This window comes from Podarcis erhardii, assembly GCF_964252035.2.
Source record: "Podarcis erhardii genome assembly, chromosome: 15".
Classification (NCBI taxonomy): Eukaryota; Metazoa; Chordata; class Lepidosauria; order Squamata; family Lacertidae; genus Podarcis; species Podarcis erhardii.
This window is the reverse complement of record NC_138505.1, coordinates 23,875,881-23,902,620: the sequence shown is the minus strand read 5'-3', so window position 1 is coordinate 23,902,620 and position 26,740 is coordinate 23,875,881. Positions and strand designations below refer to the sequence as shown.

Genomic DNA, 26,740 nt, shown 5'->3' with positions numbered 1-26,740 from the left:
TAAGGGCTAAGTAGTTCTCCATTTGAAGATTATAAGCCCTGAGTTTATTTTGGCACTTTTGTACCCAGCCCCCCGGTCTTCCACTGAGCTAAACCCAAACCAACAACATCTGGGAAGCCACATGTTCCTTATTCCTAGTCCAGTATCAAGTGTATAACATGATGCACAGGGGGGAGAAAGTGAATAGAGGAAAGCTTTTCTCCATCTCTCATAACTCTAGAACTCGGGGAGATCCATTGAAGCTGAAAGGTGGAAGGGTTCAAGACAGACAAAACTCCCGCAAGAGGGAGTGACCGCCACCAAGATTCTCTGCGCACAAAAATGGAAGGAAGAAGTTGCCATCAAAGAACGGATAAGTAAGGCGATAGGACTGTGCAGAATTGGCAAAGTGAACGGCCCAAATAAGAAATCCTAACAATGATGGCTTTGTGGAAGAACGGAAGACCTTTTCGGACTATTTAAGAAAATACGATGAACTGACAAGCTGGATTAGGACTATGAGCAACAGAAGGAATTAAGAAAACACAGCATCAATGGGACAGAATAAGAAGCAGAAGGTATTGTGCAGCCGAAGGGGAGAAATAAAATGGAAAATGAAGTGGGAAGTTGAAAAAAAAAGACAAATGTATCATGTACTTAAGTAAGGTAAAGGTAAAGGGACCCCTGACCATCAGGTCCAGTCATAACCGACTCTGTGGTTGCGGCGCTCATCTCGTTTTATTAGCCGAGGGAGCCGGCGTACAGCTTCTGAGTCATGTGGCCAGCATGACTAAGCTGCTTCTGGCGAACCAGAGCAGCGCACAGAAACGCCGTTTACCTTCCTGCCAGAGTGGTACCTATTTATCTACTTGCACTTTGATGTGCTTTCGAACTGCTAGGTTGGCAAGAGCAGGGACCGAGCAACGGGAGCTCACCCTGTCGCGGGGATTCGAACCGCCGACCTTCTGATCGGCAAGTCCTAGGCTCTGTGGTTTAACCCACTGCGCCATACACTTCTAATTCTTAAAAACTGAAAGAAAAACTACCAAAAAAAGTGGAAGAGAAAAATTCATGGATGAGAAACATTTACGGATGAGGTGGTGATCAACTATCCACGATGGCGATGTTCTTCCTCCATGCTTGAAAGCAGCAATGTTTTTGAACATTCCTTGCTAGGAATCACAGGCAGCAATGTCTAGGCAACACGATGACCATGTATGTACGCAATAGACAATCTTTATAGAATTCCTTCAAACTGTAACAAGTACAAAATGAAATCTTTAGTCTCAAAGTCTCTGAAAATCTTTAAATGGAGCGAGGTACCAGACTTTGAAAGACAAGCTGTGAAGCTTTGTGTATTCGGCAAATATGATGTCCAACGCTGAACAGTGATTCCAGATATTGACTACTATTTCTTAGAATTCTTCGTCAGCGTGGTGGGAGGATATAGAATTGCTTCAGTAACACAACTTATTTCAAATGCAAATTAAAATATCAAGTGCTCATGTAATAATCTAGTCACTGCTGACTACATTACAACGTCTGGTACCTCGCTTCATTTAAAGATTTTCAGACTTTGAGACTAAAGATTTCATTTTGTGCTTGTTACCAGACTTTGTAATACATGATTACATGAGCACTGTTCCACAGCATTTGATATTTTCATTTACATACATTCATTCGAAATAAGATGGGTTTATGAAGCAATTCTATATCCTCCCACCACACTGACGAAGAATTATAAGAAATAGTAGTCAATATCTGGAATCACTGTTCAGTGTTGGACATCATATTTGCCGAATACACAAAGCTTCACAGCTTGTCTTTCATCTTACAAAGTCTGGTACCTCACTTCATTTAAAGATTTTCAGAGACTTTGAGACTATTTGTACTTGTTGTGATTTGAAGGAATTCTATAAAGATTGTCTGTTGCGTATGTACATGGTCATTGTGTTGCCTAGACGTTGCTGACGTTCTCTTTGCAACACAGGGGTTAGGAATCACAGGCAGGCAGAGTGCTGCTGTGCTCTGGTCTTGCTTTTGGGCTCCCCACTGGGGCATCTGATTGGATGCTGAGAATAGGATGCTAGACTAGACCTGATCTTATGTTCGCTAACCTTGCTTCAGGCTTTGCCCTGGCTCTGCTACATTCCACTGAATTGCCAACAGCTTTGCAAACAAAGCAGGCAGCTGAGAGGCAAATTACACAATGAGCAGGTGGCTGGATCCCCACACTCCTGCCTTTCTAGGCCTCAAAGGACAAGGCCCGGTTATGCCCATGACAGGGAACCTTTTCCCAGCTTGAGGGCCACGTTTCCTCCTGTGTGACCTTCTGGGGGCCACACCAACTGCTCCTAGCACAGACCTCTGCCACAAATAGACATGGCAATCCATCGCTTTCCTCTCGGCCCCCTGAAATGTATACAGCCCACACGGTGCAGCAGTTAAAAGGGTCAGACTTGGACCTGGGAGACCAGGGTTCAAATCCCCACACGTGGCCATGGCTTTGGGCCAGCCATTGTCTCCCAAGCTAAACCTTCCTTCCAGGGTTGTTGTGGGGATTAAAGGAGGAAGGGGAGAATCACGTGAGCTGCTTGGAGAAAAAGGTGGGGTAGAAAAATGATAAATAAGGAATAAGGTAGGGCAGCTGGCGGTGGTAGAAAAAGTCACAGAACATAACAGACAGCGTTAAAGGTAAAGGGACCCCTGACCATTAGGTCCAGTCATGGCCAACTCTGGGGTTGCGGTGCTCATCTCGCTTTACTGGCTGAGGGAGCTGGTGTACAGCTTCCGGGTCATGTGGCCAGCATGACTAAGCCACTTCTGGCGAACCAGAGCAGCACACAGAAACGCTGTTTACCTTCCCACCGGTGCGGTACCTATTTATCTACTTGCACTTGACGTGCTTTCAAACAGCTAGATTGGCAGGAGCAGGGACAGAGCAATGGGAGCTCACCCCGTCGCAGGGATTCGAACCGCCAACCTTCTGATCGGCAAGTCCTAGGCTCTGTGGTTTAACCCACAGAGCCACCCCCTAACAGACAGCATTAAGAGGGATTAAATCCAAAGCAAGGTTCTCAGTTACTTGGTTTCTGTTTGTTGAATTTCTTTTGCAAGAACAGGAAGCAGTCCTGGCCCCGGGTCTTCATTGTCCATTGTGGACAGGTACTATACCTAAACATTTTTGGTCTTCAAACTAAAAAATAATAAATCACTTCCTTTGGTCTTCCAAACTGCTGTTTCAACAGATCACCTGTTTTTGTGACCTCGGGTTGCTTCAGTTCTCTCCCTGGTCCCCCCATGCATCAACAAAGTAGTACTGGGACAAAGTTCACACTCGGGTTTTGTTATGTGCTGTAAGCTGTGTTTGATACTACACATTATGTCATTTGTCTCAGAAAAAATTCAGTAAAATTCAATATAAAATGATTAATATATAGGGATGCTGTTGAAGGGATAGCTCAGTCGGTAGAGAATGAGACTCTTAATCTCAGGGTTGTGGGTTTGAGCCCCACGTTGGGCAAAAGATTCCTGCATTGCCGGGGGGCTGGACTAGATGACCCTCCTGGTCCCTTCCAACTCCACAGTTCTATGACATTGATCTACAAGTTTGGTATTTCACGGGTCTGGAGGTGAGGAAATTTTACTCCAACTCCACAATGGACAATCAATACACACTGCCACACACACAGTAGTATATTAAATATTTTATTACGTGTGCAGCTAGGCTGTTTCACATGGTCCCTAGGCAGAAGAGCACTTAAAATAGTTTATTACGAACAAGCACAGCCTCACTATGCTACCCAGAGATGGGTAACTGGTCAAGAGACAAGATGCATTGTGCCAATGAGAGGACACTGTTTCTGTCCACCTCCTCTCTTAACTCGCAGCTGGGCGACCACATTTAAACCACCAGGGATTTTTCGGTCTGTGCACGTATAGAGAGACCAAGCTAAGCAGGCTAGGAGGAGGACACTTTTGGCATTCCAGAGGCTGCAGAACTACAACTTCCGGCAAGCATGGCCAGCGTGACCATGGGAGTTGTAGTTCAGCAACATCCAGCAGGTTATAAAGGTTCCCCACACCTGCAGTATACATTCATTACATTCCTGAGAACGCTACCCTGTTGTGCATTATAGTCGTACCTCGGAAGTTGAACGGAAACCGTTCCGGAAGTCCATTCGACTTCTAAAATGTTTGGAAACCAAGGCATGGCTTCCGATTGGCTGCAGGAAGCTCCTGGGAAGCTGCAGAACCTGCGTTGGATGTTTGGGTTCCAAAGAATGTTCGCAAACTGGAACACTCACTTCCAGGTTTGCAGCGTTTGGGAGACAAAACGTTCAACTTGCAAGGCATTTATCTTCCGAGGTACAACTGGACAGTCATACCTTGGTTGTTGAACGCCCTGGAACTGGGACATTTTGGCTCCTGAATGATCAAAACCCGGAAGAGACTGTTCTGGTTTTCAAATGTTCTTCTGGAAGCCAAACGTCCGACAGGGCTTCTGCAGCTTCCGATTGGCTGCAGGAGCTTCCTGCAACCAATCGGAAGCAGCGATTTGGAAGTCAAACACTTTGGAAGTCAAACGGACTTCTGGAACGGATTCCGTTCCAACTTCCAAGGTACAACTATTTCCTTTTAGAAAGGTTTGGAGGCTGCCTTGGCAGCGATCAAAAAGGCTATTCCAAGGATAAGAACTGTTGCGGGGTAGAGGGTGGGGAGAAAAGAGTCATTTCCTTTGTAATCCAACAATACCAGCTTAGGTGGCATTCACACCTTAAAGGGCTATGCTATTACTTTAAACCAGTGTTTCCCAACCTTTGGCCTCCAGCTGTTTTTGGACTACAACTCCCATCATCCCTAGCTAGCAAGACCCAGTGGTCAGGGATGATGGGAATTGTAGTCCCTAAACAGTTGGAGACCAAAGGTTGGGAAACACTGCTTTAAACCTTCATGCCCCCCCCCAATGACTTCTGGGAGCTGTGGTTTATTGAGAAGTCTCAGCAACCTTAGGAAGACCCCCCTATTCCCCTCCCAGCACTACAATTCCCAGATCGGTTTAATAATCAATCCCTTCCCCCAGGGAACTCTGGGAGCTGTAGTTCTATTAACAACTCTTAATATAATTGTGTGTGCCACAGCAAGCAACAGCCAGCACCCCCTAAGCAGCTTCATCTAAAGAATCATCAGCCTCCGGAACAAGCCAGACTGGGTCGTCCATCTGTGGCAACACATCAAGCCTTCAGGCTTCTCATTCAGAGTAAAAAAATGAGCTCAGCAGGATTCTGACACACTTCCTGGAAACCAAGAGGCTGGAAGGAAAGGGGGGGGAGGAAGGCAAGGAGATGGGTATCTCCAGACAAAGCAACAAGAGAAGATGGGGGGCAGGAGAGAAGGTCAGAAAAGAGTTCAGAGAGGATCCAGGTGGAGGAAAACGCGGCCAGCTCAATTTCTTTTTGCGTGTTTGGTGCAGAGAGATGACAGCCTGGTGACAGCATCATTGCAAGGGGGAAATCTTCAAGGGGATCATGATTCGCGATTCCATGCTCCGGACCAGAGGCACTGCAAAAGGAAAACCCGGTGGTCACTCGGCAAGGACACAGAGCAGAGGATCCTGCCCGTCACTGCCTCCTCCACCCTCACCCTCAAAAGGGAGCCCCACACAAGGTCTCTGGTCCAAGGACACCAATACTGAGCACTGACACTTCATAGAAGGACTTCTCCAAGGACTGAGTTCTCCCAGGGGTAATGCCAGGGTGGGCATTGGGAGCAGGCCAGCAGGGACTCACAAGACATCAGTGAAGTTAACTCTTCGAAGAGACAAAACTGCTCAGGTCTAGTAAGCACAGCAAGGCTTCCCAGGAGGTCTTGCCCTGATGAGGCAGCTGCAAAGACTGAAGATCCGCAAAGCTCCCTAAGTCTCCTCTTCCCCCAGGTCCTTTCCAAACAACCTGAGAATTCTGTGCCTTGTCTGTCTTTGCTATGCTCTCTTCATGCCTCTTTTGGTTCTGGGAGACCAGGGAAGAGGGAAGCTTGTTGCAACAGGAGGGGGAGACTTCCTGGCTTCTCTCTGCCTCTTGGCCCTCCTCCTCTCCAGCCTCCGATTCTGGACTGCTCTCTGCCACAGACTCTCCCTCCTCACTAAACCCGGTTACCTCTTCAGCTTCTGACACCTCCTCCTTCCAGTTTGCTCCCTCTTCTCCCTCCGACCAGCTAACTGTCCACGAGGGCAAAAGCAAGTCACCTGGTGCCAGGTGATTGACAGGTGGGATGGCCACACCGCCTGTCAAACTTGGAGGAGGGTGGAGGAGATAAGGATTCGGCCCACTGGCCAGATCTAGTCCCGCACCCCTGGTATGAGGGTACACCTGGATAAGCAACTCCTGAATTTCATATTCAAGCTCAAAAGAATTTTGGAAATGGGACACTAAGGATTCGGGCAGGGGTCTGCAACCTTTAAGACAAAAAGAGCCACTTGGACCCGTTTCCGAAGAAAAAAAAACTGGGGCCCCAAAACCATTGCGACATTTAAAACAAATATATCTCCGGAGCCGCGATCTGACAGCGGTCGGGAAGGTGACGTCGGGATGGTGCGTGACTAACGCACGCACCGCCCCCATGCGACGTCACAGCCAGTACAGCGCCCGCCACAGTGGGGAGTGTCGGGGCGCACAATGCGCCCCTTCCCTCGCTAGTATCCGCCCCGGAGCCGCGGCAAAGGTGTAAGAGAGCCACATGTGGCTCCGGAGCCGCAGGTTGCAGACCCCTGGATTAGGGGGAGGCAAAGCTTTTTCCTGCAGAGGATGTTCAGAAAAACAGCTTCTCTAAGCGCCAGGGACTCTGCGTCAGGGACTCTGTGGATGCAGGAGAGATCAGCCGAGGCAGGGAGTGCAAAATAAGTGCTCTCATCTCTGTCTCATTCCTAGAGCCTGTCATTGGTTCTGGGCTGGCTCCCCCTGCTGTTGCTCTCCTGCCTTGCAAGCCATCAGCCCTGAGTACCAGCCACCACCGTTGAAAAAGATGCCTCACCTGTATAGTAAACGTTCTCATCCCACCCTCGCTTTCTCCAGGCAGCGTTCCTCGTCTCCTCTCGAGACTGCAGGTCCCTGTAGGCTAGAACGACAGCAACCCACTATATCACAGGAAAGCTCATCGGCGTGGGAAGCCTTTTTGGCTGCTGCATAAAATGCTTGACTCATGTTAAGCAGCAGAAAAAGCTAATGCAGTCTTGGCAGACCACAAGCATAACATGAGGCAACAGTGTGATTATAGTATACATAATATAGTATACTGTATATAGTATACAGAATAGTACCACTCTATTCTGCCTTGGTTAGACCACACCACACAGTTCTGGGCACCGCAATTTAAGAAGGATATTGACAAGCTGGAAAGGGGGCAGAGAAGGGCAACCAAGACATGATCTAGGGTCTGGGAATCAAGCCCTATGAGGAACAGTTGAGGGAAACCGGGCATGTCTAGACTGGAAAAGAGCAGGCTGAGAGGAGATACGATACGGAACTGGCAAAACTGACATACAAACTGCGAGACAAGGACAACTGTGACTTTAAAGAAGAATGGGAACTTTTTACAAATTACTTTAAAAAAAACAACAAAATGAATTGGACTCCTTGGAAGGTTTTGAACAAACATACACAAATTTATAATGGTTAACATAAAAGATAGATAATTTAAGGATCTTTACAATTTTACAATATGCAGGGAATAATATGTGTTGAAAAACCGGAGAGAGGAGCGGAGGGAAGTCTGGGGTGTGTGTGTGTGGGAGGGACAGTTTTTCTTGGGGAGAGGGGAATGAAGATGATATGTTTTTGATAATTTGTTATGTTGAAATTCTTAATAAAAACTATTTTTTTAAAAAAAGAGAGGAAATATGATAGCCATCTTCAAAAATCTCAAGGCGGGGGGGGGGTGTCACATGGAAGAAGGAACAAGATCTGGAGGGCAGGACGCAAACTAATGGCTTCAAATTACAGTGGTGCCTCGCAAGACGAAATTAATCCGTTCCGCGAGTCTCTTCGTCTAGCGGTTTTTTCGTCTTGCGAAGCAAGCCCATTGACAGCTTAGCGGATTAGCGCTATTAGCGGCTTAGCAGCTTTTAGCGGCTTAGAGGATAAGTGGCTTAGCGGCTTAGAAAAGGGGGGGGGGAAACCCCGCAGGAACTCGCAAGACATTTTCGTCTTGCGAAGCAAGCCCATAGGGAAATTCGTTTTGCAAAGCACCTCCAAAACGGAAAACCCCTTTGTCTAGCGGGTTTTCCGTCTTGTGAGGCGTTCGTCTTGCGGGGCACCACTGTACAAGAAAGGAGATTCCAACTGAACATCGGGAAGACCTTTATGACAGTAAGAACTGTTCAACAGTGGAACTGTCTCCCTCGGGAGGTTGTGGACTCTCCTTCTTTGGGAGGTTTTCAAGCAGAGGTTGGATGGCCGTCTGTCAGGGATGCTTTAGCTGAGATTCCTGCATGGCAGTGGGGCTGGACTTGATGACCCTTGGCGGTCCCCTTCTATACAATTCTCTGTTTCTATGAAATGTACAGAAGGGCAGGCAATTCAGGGGTAACCCAATGGAGCTCATGGCCACAGGCTTTTCTGAGAGGGGTGCAGGGCTGTCTTCCCCCGAGACCAGCGGTTCTCAACCTGTGGGTCCCCAGATGTTGTTGGACTACAACTCCCATCATCCCTGAGAACTGCTGCCCAAGTTGAGAACTGCTGCCCAAGACCCTCTGGATCTTTTGGACCGCAACACTTTTCATCAGCCCCATTTGAGCAGCCACCTACCCCACAAGTGGTGCACGATGTACAGCTCCCCGATTTGTGAGAAGAAGCCACCCACAGCTTCCTGGTTCTCTTGGCGATATTTAATGGCCCGTGCCCTGTTCACCAGTCAAGGAAGAGAACAAAACGCATGCAAGTAATAAATGAATCGCTATCATTGGCCATTTCTGCCCTGCCCAAAGAGATAATGGCAAACCTGTACTTGCCCCATGACTTCAGGGATGTAGCCCTCTGGAGGTTATGGTCCTCCAACTTCCAGCCAGCTGGCAATATGGCCCCAACTACATTGGGGGGGCCCTCACAGGCTCCCCAGCTATGCAATGGGTGCATTGCCTCCTTCTCAGTGTGCATAAAAATGCATGCAGCACAGAAAGCAACGTACAAAAGCAATGCCTTAAGGGGAAATGGCAAAACTGTCTCTTTCACTTTTACCTAATGAGCAAAGTCTACGTATTAGTAGAAATGAGTACTGAAAAGCTGGTGGGTTTTTAAAGGACTTGAAATATATATATATTTGTAAGTACATAGAAACCAGCATTTCCAAAAATCTCTAAGCAGTGAAAAACAACAACAACCCACCTTTGTGGTGAAATGAACTTAAGTTTGGGGAAAACGAGGAGCTGAAATTGACACATCCACCACTATTTGTGGAAGCTCAAAGCTGGCTTCCTGAGGACAGGTTTGGTTTTTTGCTGCTTATATCTGCAATCCTGACCACGTCTACTCAGAGGCAAGTCCCACTAAATTCAGTGGGGCCTACTCCCAAGGAAGCAAGGTTAAGCCTTCAGCCTTATAAAGGGGCAGTGGAAGCTACTCCTCCTTGTAAGGTCTTGTAAGGCACTGTACCAGCAGCTCCACCTCCCTTAAATGATCTTTTGGATAAAGGCACATTCAAGGTATTTGAAAAATCTGCTTACCAGTTATTTCCCCACTCAATCATAGTCCCAGGCTGAAAGCAAAAGGGAGAGGTGATGTACACAGCTTGTAGTCATCATTGCAGAACTTCAGGGAAAACTCTCTCGAAGAGTTGTGGTGAGCTTCCCAAGCTCAATCTTTGGGGTGTATCTATATATAACTTCATCGATGCACAGGAAACTGAATTGGTGCTCCAGAAACCTACTAAAGGGCGGGAAACTACAAGGAGGAAGCATTTGGAGGGAATGACTCATTGTTTCAGTTGTTTCTACACTAATGCACAGCGTATGGGAAACAAGCAAGTCGAATTTGAGCTTTTAATACACGATGGAAAATATGACCTAATAGGCATTACTAAAACCTGGTGGGATGAGACTCATGACTGGAATGTAGAAATTGAGGGGTATAACCTATTCTAAAGGAATACAGTTGTACCTCGGGTTACATATGCTTCAGGTTATGTATGCTTCAGGTTACAGACTCCACTAACCCAGAAACAGTACCTCGGGTTAAGAACTTTGCTTCAGGATGAGAACAGAAATCATGCGGTGGTGCCACAGCAGCAGCGGGAGGCCCCATTAGCTAAAGTGGTGCTTTAGGTTAAGAACGGACTTCGGGAACGAATAAAGTACTTAACCCGAGGTACCACTGTAGTCCAAACAGGAAGGGGAGAGGAGATGCATTGTACGTAAAGGATATGTACACTAGTGAAAAGACCTATGACCTGGAGCACAGAAGGCAGATTGAGAGTACAGTGGTGCCCCGCAAGACGAATGCCTCGCAAGACGGAAAACTCGCTAGACGAAAGAGTTTTCCGTTTTGGAGGTGCTACGCAAAACGAATTTCCTATGGGCTTGCTTCGCAAGACGAAAATATCTTGCGAGTTCCTGCGGGTTTTTTTTCCTTCCCCCCCTTTTTCTAAGCCGCTAATCCACTTATCCGCTAAGCCGATAAGCCGCTAAAAGCCGCTAAAACGCTAATAGTGCTAAGCCGCTAAGCCGTCAATGGGCTTGCTTCGCGAGACGAAAAAACTGCTAGACGAAGAGACTCACGGAACGGATTCTTTTCGTCTTGCGAGGCACCACTGTATATGGGTAAAAACTGTAGGAGAGCAAAACAACAGTGACCTTCCAATGGGGGGTCTGCTATAGACCTCCAAGCCAGACTGAAGACTTGGATGATACCTTTCTAGAGCAGATTATTACCAAACATTCAAAATTGAGGGATACAGTAGTCATAGGAGACTTCAACTATCCCAATACCTGTTAGAACTCAAATTCTGAGAATGCAAGGTTCAACAAACTCCTCAATTGCCTCGCTGACCATATGCTTTCCCAGAAGAGTGTCAGATGGCCCGAGGGCCCGTGTACTGGCAGAAATGTTCCAGAAGATACTAGTATCCTGAGCTGTAACATCCATCCCCTCCCCAAGATTCACCCCCCAGAACTCACTTTCAGCTTGTATGTCCTCAGTTCATAGATATTGGGCCCAGGTCGTGGCAAAGGCTCATTCCAAAAGCTGAACTCCAAGAGCAGCTGGTTTCTTCGGGACAACAGCATTTTACTCCTCTCCTTCCGGAATTCCAGGTACTCCTGGAAAGGGAGAAAGATCAGAAGGGTCACTTGGGCACTTAGCTGTGAGCTTTCAGTACTTTCCATTGGGGGGGAACATGATTGAAAAGAGTGGGCTAGAGTTGTGCTGTGTAAGCATGGGATTTGGTTCTTTCAAGCAAGTTTCTAGTTCTCATTGACCTGAAAGTCATATGTTGACAGTACTTATATGTCGGATGGTTACTGTTTGGGTTATCCCAGCCACAATTTGAAGGTGACCTGGAAACTGCAACTAATCCAGAATGTGGCAGCTGGACAGGTGACTGGGGGTGGCTGCCGAGACCCTGTAACACCGGTTCTGAAAGACCTACATTGGCTCCCTGTACATTTCCGAGCACAATTCAAAGTGTTGGTACTGACCTTTAAAGCCCTAAACGGCCTCGGCCCAGCTCCTTCTGGCAGTTCCCTCCATGCAAGAAGTGAGGTTACAGGGAACCAGGCAGAGGGCCTTCTTGGTAGTGGTGCCTGCCCTGTGGAACGCCCTCCCATCAGATGTCAAGGAAATAAATCTGACTTTTAGAAGACGTCAGAAGGCAGCCCTGTATCAAGACGTTTTTAATGACTGATGTTTTGTTGTGCTTTTAATTCTGTTGGGAGCTGCCCAGAGTGACTGGGGAAACCCAGCCAGATGGGCGGGGTAAAACTAATAAATTATTATAGTTAGCCAGGGACTTGATCCAGGGGTCAGAGAGACAAGCCTAATACTCTACCCAGAGGTAGGGCCACAACTCAGTGGTAGAACATCTGCTATGTATGCAGAAGGTCCCAGAACATCTCCATGTTAGGCTGAGAGAAACTCCCTCTCTGAAACCCTGGAGAGCTGCTGCCAGTCAGAGTATACAACACTAAGTTCAATGGACCAAAGGTCTGACTCAGCGCAAGGCGGCCTTCCTATGTAGGCAGGTTCCAGATGTCCCATCATTCTTGATCGAGGGCCGTTCTAGCTGGGCCGATGGGAGCTGGGGACCCCCAACATCTGGAAGGCATCGCCTTGTCTACCTAACTATGCCATTAAGATTGCCACTGGCTCTTTGCTACAGAGACCAGATGTGGCCTGGCAGTGGCACCGTCCTCTTGACAGCAGCATTGAGAATCGTTCCTCCGTCGCTGCTGATGTGTGATAGTTTTCCTCACATGTCTGTGTTGACATTCTACAGTGTTGGAGTCATGAGAGCGGAAGTTCAGTTTACACTGTTCCGTTATGTTGTGCTATTGCATTTTCTGTTCTCTCTCGGACGAGAAGGAGAGAGGAGCCATGATTCCTTTGTTCCGTAACACTTGATCTTGTACATAATAATAATAATAATAGTAAAAATAGTAATAGTGATAATAAGAATAATTTATTATTTATACCCCGCCCATTTGGCTGAGTTTCCCCAGCCACTCTGGGCGGCTCCCAATCAAGTGTTAAAAACAGTACAGCGTTAAATATTAAAAATTTCCCTGAACAGGGCTGCCTTCAGATGTCTTTTAAAGATAGGATAGCTGCTTATTTCCTTCACATCTGAAGGGAGGGTATTCCACAGTGTGGGTGCCACTACCGAGAAGGCCCTCTGCCTGGTTCCCTGTAACCTCGCTTCTCACAATGAGGGAACCGCCAGAAGGCCCTCGGCGCTGGATCTCAGTGTCTGGGCTGAACGATGGGGGTGGAGATGCTCCTTCAGGTATACAGGACTGAGGCCGTTTAGCTTACAATTCTACACCTCAAGTCCAGCTTCTGCTTTGAACTCTGCTATGTTTGTGTGTGCATATATCTTCGGATATATGTCACAGTTGCGACTCGGGACAGAAGAGTGATGAATCATCCCGAGGGGCGCTTTGGAGGGAAAGATAGTTCCCTGGCGTTTTCCCAACAAGCAGTAAATCTGGAGAAGAGAGACCTGTGCTTGGTACCTGGTTCTGTTTCAGCTTGTTCATGCAGTCCACGAGGGCTGGGTAACCACCAGTGAATCGCCAGAGGTGCACTAGAACAAGAAGAGGAGAGCCTCAAATCCTTGCAAACCCCAGCCGAAAGCTAACACCCACATGGCTCACTGCTAGAGCATCCGTTTTGCATGCAGAAGGTGATTGTGGTTGATCAAGTCCTGAAATGCACTTTTTTATTGGGAGGAGGAAGGGCTAAATCTCAAGGGCCTCCTTAGGGAATGCACACAGAATCTAGTAATTGTGGATGTACTGCTCTTGCACATGGAGGTTCTGATTAGAGGCAGTGGCTAATGGATTATGCTGGCAGGGGTCAGCAAACTTTGTCAGCAGGGGGCCGGTCCACTGTCCCTCAGACCTTGTGGGGGGCCAGATTATATTTTGAAAAGGAAAAAAAAAATGAACGAATTCCTATGCCCCACCAATAACCCAGAGATGCATTTTAAATACAGTGGTACCTCAGGTTAAGTACTTAATTCGTTCCGGAGGTCCGTTCTTAACCTGAAACTGTTCTTAACCTGAAGCACCACTTTAGCTAATGGGGCCTCCTGCTGCCGCCGCGCCGCTGGAGCACGATTTCTGTTCTCATCCTGAAGCAAAGTTCTTAACCCGAGATACTATTTCTGGGTTAGCGGAGTCTGTAACCTGAAGCGTATGTAACCTGAAGCTTATGTAAACCGAGGTACCACTGTAAAAGGGCACATTCTACTCATGTAAAAACACGCTGGTACCCAGACCGTCAGTTAGCTGGATTTAGAAGGCGATTGGACCGGATCCGGCCCCCCAGGCCTTAGTTTGCCTACCCATGGATTATGGGTTTGTTTGTTTTAAAGACGGAAGGGGAGAAAGGGCTGAATCGCTATGGCTCCCTGAGTCATATGCAATGAACTTCCTGTCAAGGCAGAACTCAAAGGCCCCTAAACCCACCCTGCATGGTTGGACCTGCCCCCTCACCTGCCTGGTCCTGTTCACCATACCAAGTATTCCAGTTGCCAACCAGGTCGCAGGGGTAGTCTGAGTCCGAGTGCAGCTTTGGAAGTACCTGTTCCCTGCAAAGCAGACATGGAATCGACAGGCAAGGTGGGTATAGCCAAAGCTCACATTTATTATTAGCAGCAATTATTAATAACAATACCTATGGCATCAACTTAGTCCACATATGTCCCCACAGCCACTTTGATCAACAGAACTGACACTGTTACAAGTATCACATAATGTCTGTTCCGCATTTGTAAAAATATTTTTGTGTGGCAGACCTATACTTTTTTTTAATGATTTTCAGTTTTATACATTTCAATAATTTTACAATCATTTTAACATTTCAAAACTTGACTTCCTCCCCCCTCCCTTTCTGCGGTTGCATATTCCAAATTAACTTCATTTACTCATCTACTTGAAACATATACTCTTATAAAACTGCAGGTTATTACAATAATCCTGCCAATGTTCTTATTACCTGTTTGTAAATATTCAATAAACCATTTCCATTCTCTTTTAAAAAGTTTGTTATCGTGATTTCTTTTTTTCCTGCTAAGTTTTCCCATTTCTGCATATTCCATAAGTTTTTGTACCCATTCTTCTTTCTCTGGGACTTCTTCTTCTTTCCATTTTTGGGACAAGTAACATTCTTGCCACTGTAGTCGCATGCATGAATACAGTGGTGCCCCGCAAGACGAAAAACCCGCTAGACGAAAGGGTTTTCCGTTTTTCGAGGCGCTTCGCAAGACGAATTTCCCTATGGGCTTGCTTCGCAAGACGAAAATGTCTTGTGAGTTTTTTCCCTCTTCCCCCACTTTTTCTAAGCCGCTAAGCCGCTAAGCACCGCTAAGCCGCTAATAGCGCTGATCAGCTAAGCCGCTAATAGGGATGCTTCGCAAGACGAAAAAACCGCTAGACGAAGAGACTTGCGGAACGGATTATTTTCGTCTTGCGAGGCACCACTGTAAATTTCTATAAAGTTTGGGTAGTTCTGTCCTTATAATTCCCCAAAGCACCTACACTTTGGAACTCCCTGCCTGTTGATATCAAGCAGGTGGCTTCACAGGAAGACCTAGTATTATGAAAAATTGAAAAGCATCTCTCTCTCTCCGCACAATTTAATACACCTCTAGCTACTGTAGTTGTTTATTGTATTTTAAATTATGTTCCTCCTTACATACATCCCCTGCCTCTAAAAACAGGGGGAGCCCCTTCCAAGACTGAGAACATACTATACAGTGGTACCTCGGGTTACATACGCTTCAGGTTACAGACTCCGCTAACCCAGAAACAGTACCTCAGGTTAAGAACTTTGCTTCAGGATGAGAACAGAAATCGTGCTCTGGTGGCACGGCAGCAGCAGGAGGCCCCATTAGCTAAAGTGGTGCTTCAGGTTAAGAACAGTTTCAGGTTAATAACGGACCTCCGGAACGAATTAAGTACGTAACCAGAGGTACCACTGTAGTTTTAAACAAATGCTGTCTTCTTTTTATTTTAAGGAAAACTTGGGGGCAGGGAGCAGAATACAGTACAGTCATACCTTGGGTTGAAGTTGCTTCAGGTTGAGTGCTTTTGGGTTGCGCTCCGCGGCAACCCGGAAGAAACGAAATGCGTTACTTCCAGGTTTTGCTGCTCGTGCATGCCCAGACGGTCAAAATGACGTCACGCGCATGCGCAGAAGCGGCATATCGCGGCACGCACAGTTGCAGGTTGCGTTTGCTTCAGGATGCGAACAGGGCTCCGGAACGTATCCCGATCGCATCCTGAGGTACCACTGTATCTGGGAAGGACAGGATGGATGGAATGGAGTGTCTGGGGGCCCAGAAATGGAAAGGATATAAAGTTCCTACCAGAAAAGAATGGCAGGTGAAGCTGATGGACTATGCTGAAATGGCTAAAATGACTGGATAAGAATCAGAAATCAGGAAGACCAAAATTTTAATAAGGAATGGGGAAAATTTGTAACGTATCTTAAAGACCCCTGTAAACAGTTAAAATTGTTAGTAGGACTGGAATATCACTTGTAGCGAATAAGGGTGAATTTTGGACATAATGGAAGAGGTAAAAGATTTGGATCAACGTAAAAGATGCCAAAGGAAGTGATTAATAATAGGACCCACAAAGGGGAGGATGGAAGTCCAGGAGATTCCTTGGAATCTTGTTTTTAAGATTTACGCTTGATATATCTCTGTAAAATTTTAATTTGAAAAACCAAATAAATAAATAAATATTTTAAAAGGAATGGAGTTTCCGGGAAAATGGAGTAGGAACTGGACGGCTCCCTGAACATTGCAGCAAAATTCCCGCTTGTGGAATTTTATTATTGAATTGCACTATACTGTCGTTAGGCCTTTTAAATAACCTCTCTTCTCAATCTTAGAACTCCTGACAGCGGGAGAGACTTACGTCAGGCTGTTATAGGCATCCAGGCACTCAGGTTTCACATTGTGGACTGAAATGACAAAGAAAACAGTTGCGTTTGGCTTAGTATCAAATGCAAAATAAGACGGAGGGAGGAAGAGCGGAGGAAGCCTACAGCAAAACAGTCTCCTTGAACAGGACCAACTCGTTCCCCTGGTGAGCTAGCAGGGAAATTCGTGGCTGCCCCACAGCAAGCATTCTGCACCAAAGAAATAATAATATGTTTCCTGAAGCAACAAGTATTCTGTCCAGATAAAAGACGCGTCAAGAATCCAGATTCTGTTCCAGAATCCAGATTCTATTCTCAAATTCCCAAGTAACGGCAACAGGGTGTTTTTATTTTTGAAATGGAATCCTAGAACTGTAGAGGTGGAAGGCACCCCAAGGGTCATCTAGTCCAACCCCCTGTGAGACAGGAATCATGGCTAAAGAATCCCTGACAGATGGCCATCCCACCCCTGTTTAAAAACCTCCAATGAAGGGGAGGCCACGACCTTCCAATGGAGCCCATTCCACTGTCAAACAACTCAAAAGTTCTTCTGAACGCTCCATCAGAATCTTCCTTCTTCTTGTTTGAATCCATTGGTTCGGGTCCTATCTCTCTGGAGCAGCAGAAAAACAGCTTGCTCCATGTGACAGGCCTTCAGATATTTGAAGATTATTCTGTGTGCATTATTCCTGCCTAACCAGCACACATAATTCTGAATGTCTGTCTGTCTGTTTGTTTAGTATTTGCATCTTGCACAGAATTTGGAACTTCTTGGAGGCAAGGAACAGATTGGGCAGTGGGAGGGTGGTCTGAGTAAGTCTGCCGTGGACGCCGATAGGAGATTGGTTGGAAGCAGGCAGCAAGAAGTCACTATATCACAGACAACAGAGACTGTCAACGTAGCTTCCGTAATCATGAGGTTGATAAACTTGACTTGCTCCCCAACCTATGCCTTAATATTAAGCATTTTCTCCTTCATCCATTTACAACACCTGACATCTATTCATCTCCCATTTGAGATGAGACCATCAATTGAGACAGTCTCCCCAGATCCAAAGAAACACCTGGAGAGACCTAATTGGACTTTCTAGATGAGGATGAATCCTGACAAGACAGAAGTACTGTTTTGGGGGGACAGGAGGTGGGCGGGTGTGGAGGACCCCCTGGTTCTGAATGGGGTAACTGTGCCCCTGAAGGACCAGGTGTGCAACCTGGGAGTCATTTTGGACTCACAGCTGTCCATGGAGGTGTAGGTCAGTTCTGTGTCCAGGGCAGCTGTTTATCAGCTCCATCTGGTACACAGGCTAAGACCCTACCTGCTCACGGACTGTCTCGCCAGAGTGGTGCATGCCCTGGTTATCTCCCGCTTGGACCACTGCAATGCGCTCTATGTGGGGCTACCTTTGAAGGTGACCCGGAAACTACAACTAATCCAGAATGTGGCAGCTAGACTGGTGACTGGGAGCGGCCGCCAAGACCACATAACACCGGTCTTGAAAGACCTATCCCAGTACATTTCCGAGCACAATTCAAAGTGTCGGTGCTGACCTTTAAAGCCCTAAACGGCCTCGGTCCAGTATACCTGAAGAAGCATCTCCACCCCCACTGTTCAGCCCAGACACTGAGGTCCAGCTCCAAGGGCCTTCTGGCGGTTCCCTCCCTGCAAGAAGCCAAGTTACAGGGAACCAGGCAGAGGGCCTTCTCGGTAGTAGCGCCCTCCCTGTGGAATCCCTCCAAGCAGATGTCAAAGAGAACAACAACTACCTGACTTTTAGAAGACATATGAAGGCAGCCCTGTTTAGGGAAGCTTTTAATGTTTGACGCACTATTGTATTTTACTATTTTGTTGGAAGCTGCCCAGAATGGCTGGGGAAGCCCAGCCAGATGGGTGGGGTATAAATAATAAATTATGATGATGATGATGATGATTATATGCAATATAAACTTCTTCTAAGCAGTGGTTCCAGCTTTAAGCTGCCACTATACTTTGTTTCCAAGAAATAACACGCCAGCTGCTATTGCTGTTGGTTATTGAACAGTCATACCTTGGAAGCCGAACGGAGTCCATTCGACTTCCAAAACGTTCGGCAACCAAGACGCGGCTTCCGATTGGCTGCAGGAGCTTTCTGCATGCAATCAGAAGCCACGTAAGCCGCGTCGGACGTTTGGCTTCCAAAGAACGTTTGCAAACCGGAACACTTACTATTGCAGCATTCGGGAGCCAAAACGTTCAACTGGCAAGGCGTTCGGCTTCCAAGGTACGACTGTATTTTGAATTATGTTTCTTGTATGTGAGAAAGCAAAATAATAATTTTTAAAAATACAGTGGTGCCCCGCAAGACGAATGCCTCGCAAGACGGAAAACCCGCTAGATGAAAGGGTTTTCCGTTTTGGAGGTGCTTCGCAAAACAAATTTCCTATGGGCTTGCTTTGCAAGATGAAAATGTCTTGCGAGTTCCTGTGGGTTTTTTCCCCTCCCCCCCCCCCTATTTCTAAGCCGCTAAGCCACTTATCCGCTAAAAGCTGCTAAGCCGCTAATAGCGCTAATCCGCTAAGCTGTCAATGGGCTTGCTTCGCAAGACGAAAAAACCGCTAGACGAAGAGACTCGCGGAACAGATTCTTTTCGTCTTGCAAGGCACCACTGTATACCGTATTTTTTGCTCTATAAGACTCACTTTTTCCCCTCCTAAAAAGTAAGGGGAAATGTGTGTGCGTCTTATGGAGCGAATGCAGGCTGCTCAGCTATCCCAGAAGCCAGAACAGCAAGAGGGATTGCGGCTTTCACTGTGCAGCGATCCCTCTTGCTATTCTGGTTTCTGAGATTCAGAATATTTTTTTTCTTGTTTTCCTCCTCCAAAAACTAAGTGCGTCTTGTGGTCTGGTGCGTCTTATAGAGCGAAAAATACGGTATATTAAAAAGTTTTCAGAAAGCCAAAGTTCTGCACCAAGAAGGTTCCAAGGTTTTTACGCAAAGCATGGAAGGCTCTTTGTCGATCACCCACCTCCCCAAGCTGCTCTGTTGAACGGAAGACGCGAAACCTGCTGCTGCTGCTTACAGTCCTTACCCACGGACCAGCCCTCGGCCCTCACCCGTGCAGAAAGCAACACAGAGGCTTACGACAAGAGCAGAGGGGAAAGCAAGTTTAGGGACAAGTGGGGTGGCGGCTCACACTGTATCTTGTACAAGTGGTTGGTCTCTTTCTTTGACAGGAGGTTGGAATGGGCATCCTTTCGGGGGTCCACTTTGTGGACAAAGAGGGAACGGAACCAGCTGCTTTCGTGGTCTTTGGAGTAGTCCCTGAAAGAAAATGCAGGTGTCAGAAAGGCAACCCACAAAAGAAAAAAGGAGGTAGCAGCCTTCACAGCAAAACATCTGGACCAGGTTTCTGAATTGCTACTCGCCTGGTTGCCTATGGCGAGTGAGACATGATCTCCAGGTGACCAAGGAACAGGACGAATGTCAATTCATTACTTCTCAAAGGCCAATAATGAGTTTCAGTCCCTGCATAATAAGCATAAGGATTCTGAAGCAAGTAGCCTTCCTTGTTTTAAGTTATTATGCCCTTGTGTTGTGGATAATTCTGCATCAGTTCGCATGGACTCTTAAAAAATGAGCTGCTGGAGGACGAATGGAGCATTTCGCAGCTTGGAAAACTATGCTACTGGTTTACCGTATTTTTCGCTCTATAAGACGCACTTTTTCCCCTTCAAAAATTAAGGGGAAATGTGTGTGCGTCTTATGGAGCGAATTCAGGCTCCTTGGCTTCAGCGATAGCAACACGAAGCCTCCAAAGCGCAGAAGGAGAGCTCCCCCCGCGCGCCGGGGCTTCAGGCGGCTATCCGCAAGCCTTTGGAGTGCAGCGGGAGTTCCTGCCGCTTCGCTGAAGGGGCGCTGAGCAGAGAGGAGGAGATTTTTTTCCCCTGTTCTCCCCCTCCTATGGTCCGGTGCATCCTATCGAGCGAAAAATACGGTACTTTAGTTTCGTGTACCAGCTTGCTCCAAGCTTCATTCCCAGCTGTAAAATGGAAACAGATGAAAACATTTTTGTTCCAGCAAGCCTATCCAGAAATGCAGAATGTCAGCATCTGTTATAACCTGCTTTTTACCTTATTGTTGATTTTAAAATTATTTTAAAACAGTTGTTTTAAACCTTTTTTAATGGTAATTTTAAGGTTTTGCAAACTACTTTGAGTTGTTATTACAATCCATCGGTATATAAATCCTGTGAAATAGAGTGAAATGTGAATCAGGACAGACCCCACATTTCACCTCTTACACCCGCCCCCCCCAAAAATCTAGGAGATGGAGAATAATAATACAGAGCTACCTCACAAGGTTGTTTGTATGGATAACTGACACGAAAAGGAAGTTTACAGTACAAATATGGTTATATAGAAATTCTGATCAACATAGCTGTTCACTTTTCCCTTTTCTTGCGAGGAATCCTATTCAGAATAAGGGAATTTCCCTTAAAAAAAGGGAAACGTTGACAGCTCTGCTGATCAAGCTTCTCTCTCTTAAGCTCTCCCCACGTAAAAATAAAATATCTATCTGCAAAAGCTGCGAAATAAAAAATGAACGGCTTCTCTTGAACACAGCTCTACCGAGCAATGGGTACCATTCCACTCCAGCCAATGTTATGGATCTAATATTCTGCTCTTATCTAAGATGGCAACTAGATAAATAAAGAGAGAGGGGGAGAGAGAGAGAGGGAGAGACCCTTTCTTTGCAGCCAAGACCTTTGCACCAACGCTGGTCATTCATTAACTTCAGAAAATAGATGGTAAACAATCCATCAGGGAGGCACTGCTAACTCCACAGGATTCCCACTGGCCCCTTCAGGGGCTGTGACTATGTGAACATGGACACCAGTGTTCCCCAACCTGGTGCCCTCCAGCTATAAGATGCTGGGGTTGGTGGCAGCTGGGAGTCCAAAACTCCTGGAAGGCACCAAGTTGGAAAAGACTGACCTGTTAGCCAAGGGCTCGTAGCTAATCTCTAGCCCAAAATTCCATCTTTCCAAATAATTTGTTACTTAGAGCACAAGCCTAATAAGTCCATCTACTCAGACAAAAATCCTGCTGGATTCAGTGGGGCTTACTTGCAGGTCAATGGGATTAGCTTTGCCGCCTAAGGCGTCATAGAATCTTAGGAGTTGGAAGGGACTCAAGGGGCGTCTAGTCCAACCCCCTGCAATGTAGGAACCTTAGCTAAAGCATCCATGACGGACAGGAGAAGGGAAAAAGAGAAGACTCTCAAAACTTGCAAGAATCAAGCAAACGAGCATTTTAAAACAGGGTTGCATCCAACCAAGTCAAGAGCAGGCCCATTGAAGTTCATGGCACTAGGTTAAGTAACGTCCATTCATTTCAATGGGCTTCCTAGGAGTAAGACCCCAATGTTGGATACGACCCCAAAGTCCACTGCGTTATAAGAGCTTCCAAGGCCAGGCCTCACCAGCCCTCCAAGGGCGCAAAGTGAAAACGATCCTTTTCCTTCCTCCCGGGTTTGTTGCGATCCTAAGGCAGGCTTGCTCTCTCCCTACCCCCCCCCCCCGCCCCAGCCTGCTGGAGATTAACCCTTTGCCACCCGGGGAGCGCTCGTTGCGCAAGGAAAGGCGCAAGACTTTGGGCATTGAGAGGTGCGCAAGGCAGCGTCGGGGGAGGGCTCCGGGTGGGGAAGGGAGGGAAGGGGAAGCTGCTCACCGGCCCCCGCCGCGGGCCAGGCAAGGGTCTCCGCCCCGCAGCGCCGCCAGCAGCAGCAAGCGCCGCGCCGGCATCCCGCACGCCCACGTCGCCATCTTCGCTCTCGCCCGCGGCTCCAGCAAGACCCGGACGAGAGGAGGGAAGAGGAGGCGCTGCCGCCGCCGCAGCGACGCTTTGGGGCGGATCTCGGTGCTCCGATGCGACACACGCCCCGGGCGTGGGAGGGACCACTGGGGTCTCCTTACAGCCGCAAGGGGGCGTCAGCGGCCGGCAGCCTTCATGCGGACTAGCCACCTGACGCTCTCCCTTTAAAGCGCGTTCGAAGGGCAGGCTTTCCCGCAAGGGATTCTGGGCCGTGTAGTTCACCCCTCGTAGAATTACAAAGGCCGGCTGCCCTTCACGAACTACAGCGCCCAGAATTCTTTGGGCGGGGAAAATGCTTCGAAGGTTGCAGTGTTTGGGGCTTTTTGTCTTTTAAAGTTTAGAGAAAAGGCAACACGACAGAAGTTTGCAAAAGTATGCACGGCACTGGGGAAAAGCTGTTCTCCTGTGAGTTCAACAGCATTCTTGGTGCCTTAGCTTCACAGGTTTTAAACTTTGTCCCAAGGACTTTTTAACTTTCTGATGTTTTGCCGCTGCTTAATATAACTAGTGATCCGCGCCCGCCAATAAACAAAATTCCAGCTAGTTTGAGGAACGGTTGGCTTGCTTGGGAAAGCTGATCTCATAACGCTAGCACTCATCATCATCAGTATTTATCTATTGTTTCATACGCGAAATCCCTGATATAGAAAAACAAAGGGTGGTTGGCTTTTGCTGCCCAACTCCCCAAGGGACTGAGTCCCCTAAGTCCATGATCCGTCAGAGATGGATGGATGGAGGCAGGAGGCAGTGAAAGCAAGGCAGATCTTTATTTTTCTGTTGCAACAGAGTTCCCTCCCCTGCTAGCAAGGAGGCAAGAGAGACCCAGAGCCCAGAAGAAACATCTCTTTTAAGCGTTTGCATTTTGGCGTGGAGAAGAAGGACATCCTCTCTACAAACAGTCAGAAATTACATTGCACATAAGGTGGGGTTGCTGTGGCTCAGGCAGGCCAAGGTGTGATATTCCTGAATATTTAGGAAGTTTGACATAGTTCCAGACACAGTTTACACAAATATTAGCATAAGACAATCAGGATGCCTGTCAGATATCCCTCAGTGCAGAGCATCTGGGGAAACAATGACAATACAAAGGAGGTTCATAAATATAGGAAAGGAATCCCTTCAGAAACTTCGCCTGATTGCTAGCTGCCTACCTGTTCTCAGGCAAGGGGGATTAAGGAGGCAGAGGGAATATTTAGACTTTAGGAGAGCCAAGATGGCTTTTGGATTGTTCTCCAGTACTATTTTAGACATGTGACATATATACTTATGTGTGTGTGTTTACCTTGTGCAATTATCAACATTTATTCTATATTTGAGACCTTAGAATTTCTATAACACCCGTAAGCAGTTTACATAAAACACAAAAAGGTATTTTTTAAAAGAGAATGAAAAATGCAACTAAAACAAATACAAAGGAATACATCGGTAAAAACAGAGAAGCCATTGATGAAACATTGAGTTAAATATCAATAAATAACAAAACAGAATAGTGTGATTAATCTTATTAGCCCAACAATGCCTGCTTAAATATATGGGTCTTTAAAGGTAAAGGTAAAGAGACCTCTGACTGTTAGGTCCAGTCGCAGACGACTCTGTAGTTACGGTGCTCATCTTGTTTTATTGGCCAAGGGAGCCGGTGTACAGCTTCCAGGTCATGTGGCCAGCATGACTAAGCCGCTTCTGGCGAACCAGAGCAGTGCACCGAAACGCCGTTTACCTTCCCGCCGGAGCGGTACCTATTTATCTACTTGCACTGGCGTGCTTTCGAACTGCTAGGTTGGCAGGAGCAGGGACTGAGCAACGGAGCTCACCCCGTCACGGGGATTCGAACCACCGACCTTCTGATCGGCAAGCTCTAGTTTAAAACTTGCCACTATTTTCTGCTTCGTGAGCATTGTGTGGAAGGGTGTTGCAGAGTTTGTAGTGTATTGCATGGTGCTGCGCCAGTGTAATCGATTTTCTTTTTGTCTGCCTTGTTAAAATCAATAAATTTATCTGAAAAGAAGAAGAGGATTTGCTGCTTGAGGGTGACAGAGCCTTTTGATCCACCTTACTTTTGCAAGCCTAAAGGTCCAGTGTGAGACTGAATACCTCCAGCAAAATACCGGCAAATCAAGAGGCAAGCAAAGATGGCAATTCAATAATTATAACAGAAATACATAGCAAAGGCCCCCGAGTGTAGCTTACTGGTAATCTAATTCAAAACATAATATAGCAATCCCAAATAAACAACTTGATTTGAGTAATCCTCTGGAAATGAATTTTTAATCAAGGCTTATCCCAAGATTTGTATACATGTTTCCTAAGATTTATATACATATTTGTATATCGTCTCATTTGAATCCTTTAAAAATGTCTAGCAACTTAAATATGTATTTATTAAAGAGCCACCAATAAATACATTTTCTGGCTTCCTGCGGATTGAAATGTTCAAGACAAAACACAAAAATCAGGACACGCAGTCATTGAGCGGGAGACAGGAGAAGGAAAACGGAAAAAGGAGTCAGGTCCAGCAATTGCATTTCAATTTAAACGGGAGCGAAAGGATGTCTGGGTGCAGAAAATGAAGTCTGACATTGACAAATCCACTCTTGGGCTTAATTCTTTTTCTATTCCCAGGGAAAGGAGAATTTCAATTGCTCTTGGCAAAGCTCCTGAAGAAAGTGAATTATCTCTATTCTTAAGGAAGGTGACCCACATTGAGGGATTGGCCAAAGAAACACAATGGTCATCTCAGGGAAGAGCCTAATTCTGAAGAGATCGGTGCCCCTTCACAGAGCCCTCAGGCGCCTCTGGAAAATCTGAGCTGCCACTTGAAACTAAACTCTGCTAGTCTGAAGCTGCCACCCTGTATCCCAGTGGTGGGGAATCTCTGGGATGCTAGACTAGCTAGGCCTCTGACCCATAGGCTAACTGGCCTCTGGCTCTGACCCATAGGACTAGCTAGGCTCTGGTCTGCAGGACTGACCAGGGCCACTAGGCCTCCCCATGTGGCCCCATTTAGTTAATAAAATCAATTAAACCAGGGTGGGAGACCTACATACCCTCCAAAATTTCTCTGATGAAAACAGGGACATCCTATTCCATAATAATAATAATCATCATCATCATCATCAGTGGTTTTTTTCTGGGGGTACGCAGGGGTACACATACCCCTAAACATTTTGTGAATCTAAGTTTGAACTCTTGAGGGGTAGTATTTCAATATGAGTAGGAAAATAATACCCCTAAACATTTTTTTTAGAAAAAAGCACTAATAATAGTATTAATAATAATAATAATAATTTCATTATTTGTACCCTGTCCATCTGACTGGGTTGCCCCAGCCACTCTAGGTAGCTTTCAACATACATTAAAAAAACCATAATAAAACAGGGCTTCCTTTGGTTACTTATCTCCTTGGCTCAGGAGTTCCATAACTCCCTACCCTCCAACATTTCTCCGATGAAAATAGGGACGTCCTAAGGAAAAGAGGGTCATTCCGGGATCAATTCAGACAGATTCTGTAAATCCAGGACTGTCCCTGGAAAATACGGGCACTTTGAGGATCTGGACCTCAGGTGCAGGGACCAAATGTGGCCCTCTAGCCCTCTTTATTTGGCCCTCTGAACGCCCCTCAGGCCACACCCCTCACTGATCCTGCTTTGCACCAAAAACCAGAGGTGGGGACCATCAAACCTAGGGGCACAACATGATCCACCAAGCCTCTCTGTCTGGCCCTGGGACTCTCCCCAGGCCACATCCCCTCCAGCACCCTGCTTGGATGTTCTGCTTCATTGGACGGTGTCCTTGAACTCTGATTGTGCCTCTTGCTTGAAGGATAGAGAGTGTTGTGTGTGCATGCATGTGTTTGTGTAGAAACTAGCCCACTGTACCAAAGGCAAAGTCAATATTGATTGCTCTGCCCATTGTTGCTTCTGGCACTGCCCACCACTGGCTTGTGGCCCCCAGAAGATTGTCCACAATAGAATGCGGCCCCCAGCTGAAAAAAGGCTCTGCACCCCCATATTAAACCACAGAGACTAGGACTTGCTGATCAGAAGGTTGGCGGTTTGAATCCCCGCGACGGGGTGAGCTCCTGTTGCTCGGTCCCTGCTCCTGCCAACCTAGCAGTTCGAAAGCACCTCAAAGTGCAAGTAGATAAATAGGTACTGCTCCGTTCGGAAGGTAAACGGCGTTTCCGTGCACTGCTCTGGTTCACCAGAAGCGGCTTAGTCATGCTGGCCACATGACCTGGAAGCTGTACACCGGCCAATAAAGCGAGATGAGCACCGCA

General features: G+C 46.8%; 1 protein-coding gene and 1 long non-coding RNA gene across 4 annotated transcripts in view; one reads left to right on the top strand and one right to left on the bottom strand.

Moving 5' to 3' along the window:
• Positions 1–10,451, top strand: part of LOC309330525 — a 29,142-nt gene extending 18,691 nt beyond the window's left edge. The window contains exon 2 of the long non-coding RNA XR_014151473.1: positions 10,335–10,451. This is a non-coding gene — a long non-coding RNA (uncharacterized lncRNA). The remainder of the gene's footprint in view (positions 1–10,334) is intronic.
• On the bottom strand, positions 4,927–25,959 carry NIPSNAP1 (nipsnap homolog 1). 3 transcript variants are annotated; one of them, XM_081842098.1, is made up of 10 exons: positions 25,892–25,959; positions 19,785–19,912; positions 16,610–16,655; positions 14,180–14,274; positions 13,196–13,266; positions 11,144–11,284; positions 9,695–9,726; positions 8,781–8,875; positions 7,009–7,092; positions 4,927–5,541 (listed from the first exon to the last, which is right to left on the bottom strand). In XM_081842098.1, exons 1-10 carry the CDS (start codon positions 25,942–25,944, stop codon positions 5,477–5,479), a joined length of 810 nt encoding a protein of 269 aa, XP_081698224.1. In that variant the 5' UTR covers positions 25,945–25,959; the 3' UTR covers positions 4,927–5,476. The 3 variants fall into 3 exon arrangements, with proteins under 3 accessions (XP_081698224.1, XP_081698223.1, XP_081698225.1); XM_081842097.1 differs by lacking the exon at positions 25,892–25,959 and adding an exon at positions 22,321–22,493; XM_081842099.1 differs by lacking the exon at positions 25,892–25,959 and adding an exon at positions 20,605–20,639.
• Positions 25,960–26,740: the final 781 nt, after the last annotated feature.

Bases quoted from the DNA above. Each gene is read 5' to 3' on its own strand.
- NIPSNAP1 (XM_081842097.1), bottom strand. From the start codon at position 22,415: ATGGCGACGTGGGCGTGCGGGATGCCGGCGCGGCGCTTGCTGCTGCTG. The intron at 8,876-9,694 runs GTAAGCAGATTT...ACTGGTGAACAG, and splicing joins ATTGAGTGGGGAAATAACTG to GGCACGGGCCATTAAATATC. The intron at 5,542-7,008 runs GTGAGGCATCTT...TTCCTTTTGCAG, and splicing joins TGAGAACGTTTACTATACAG to TGCCTCTGGTCCGGAGCATG.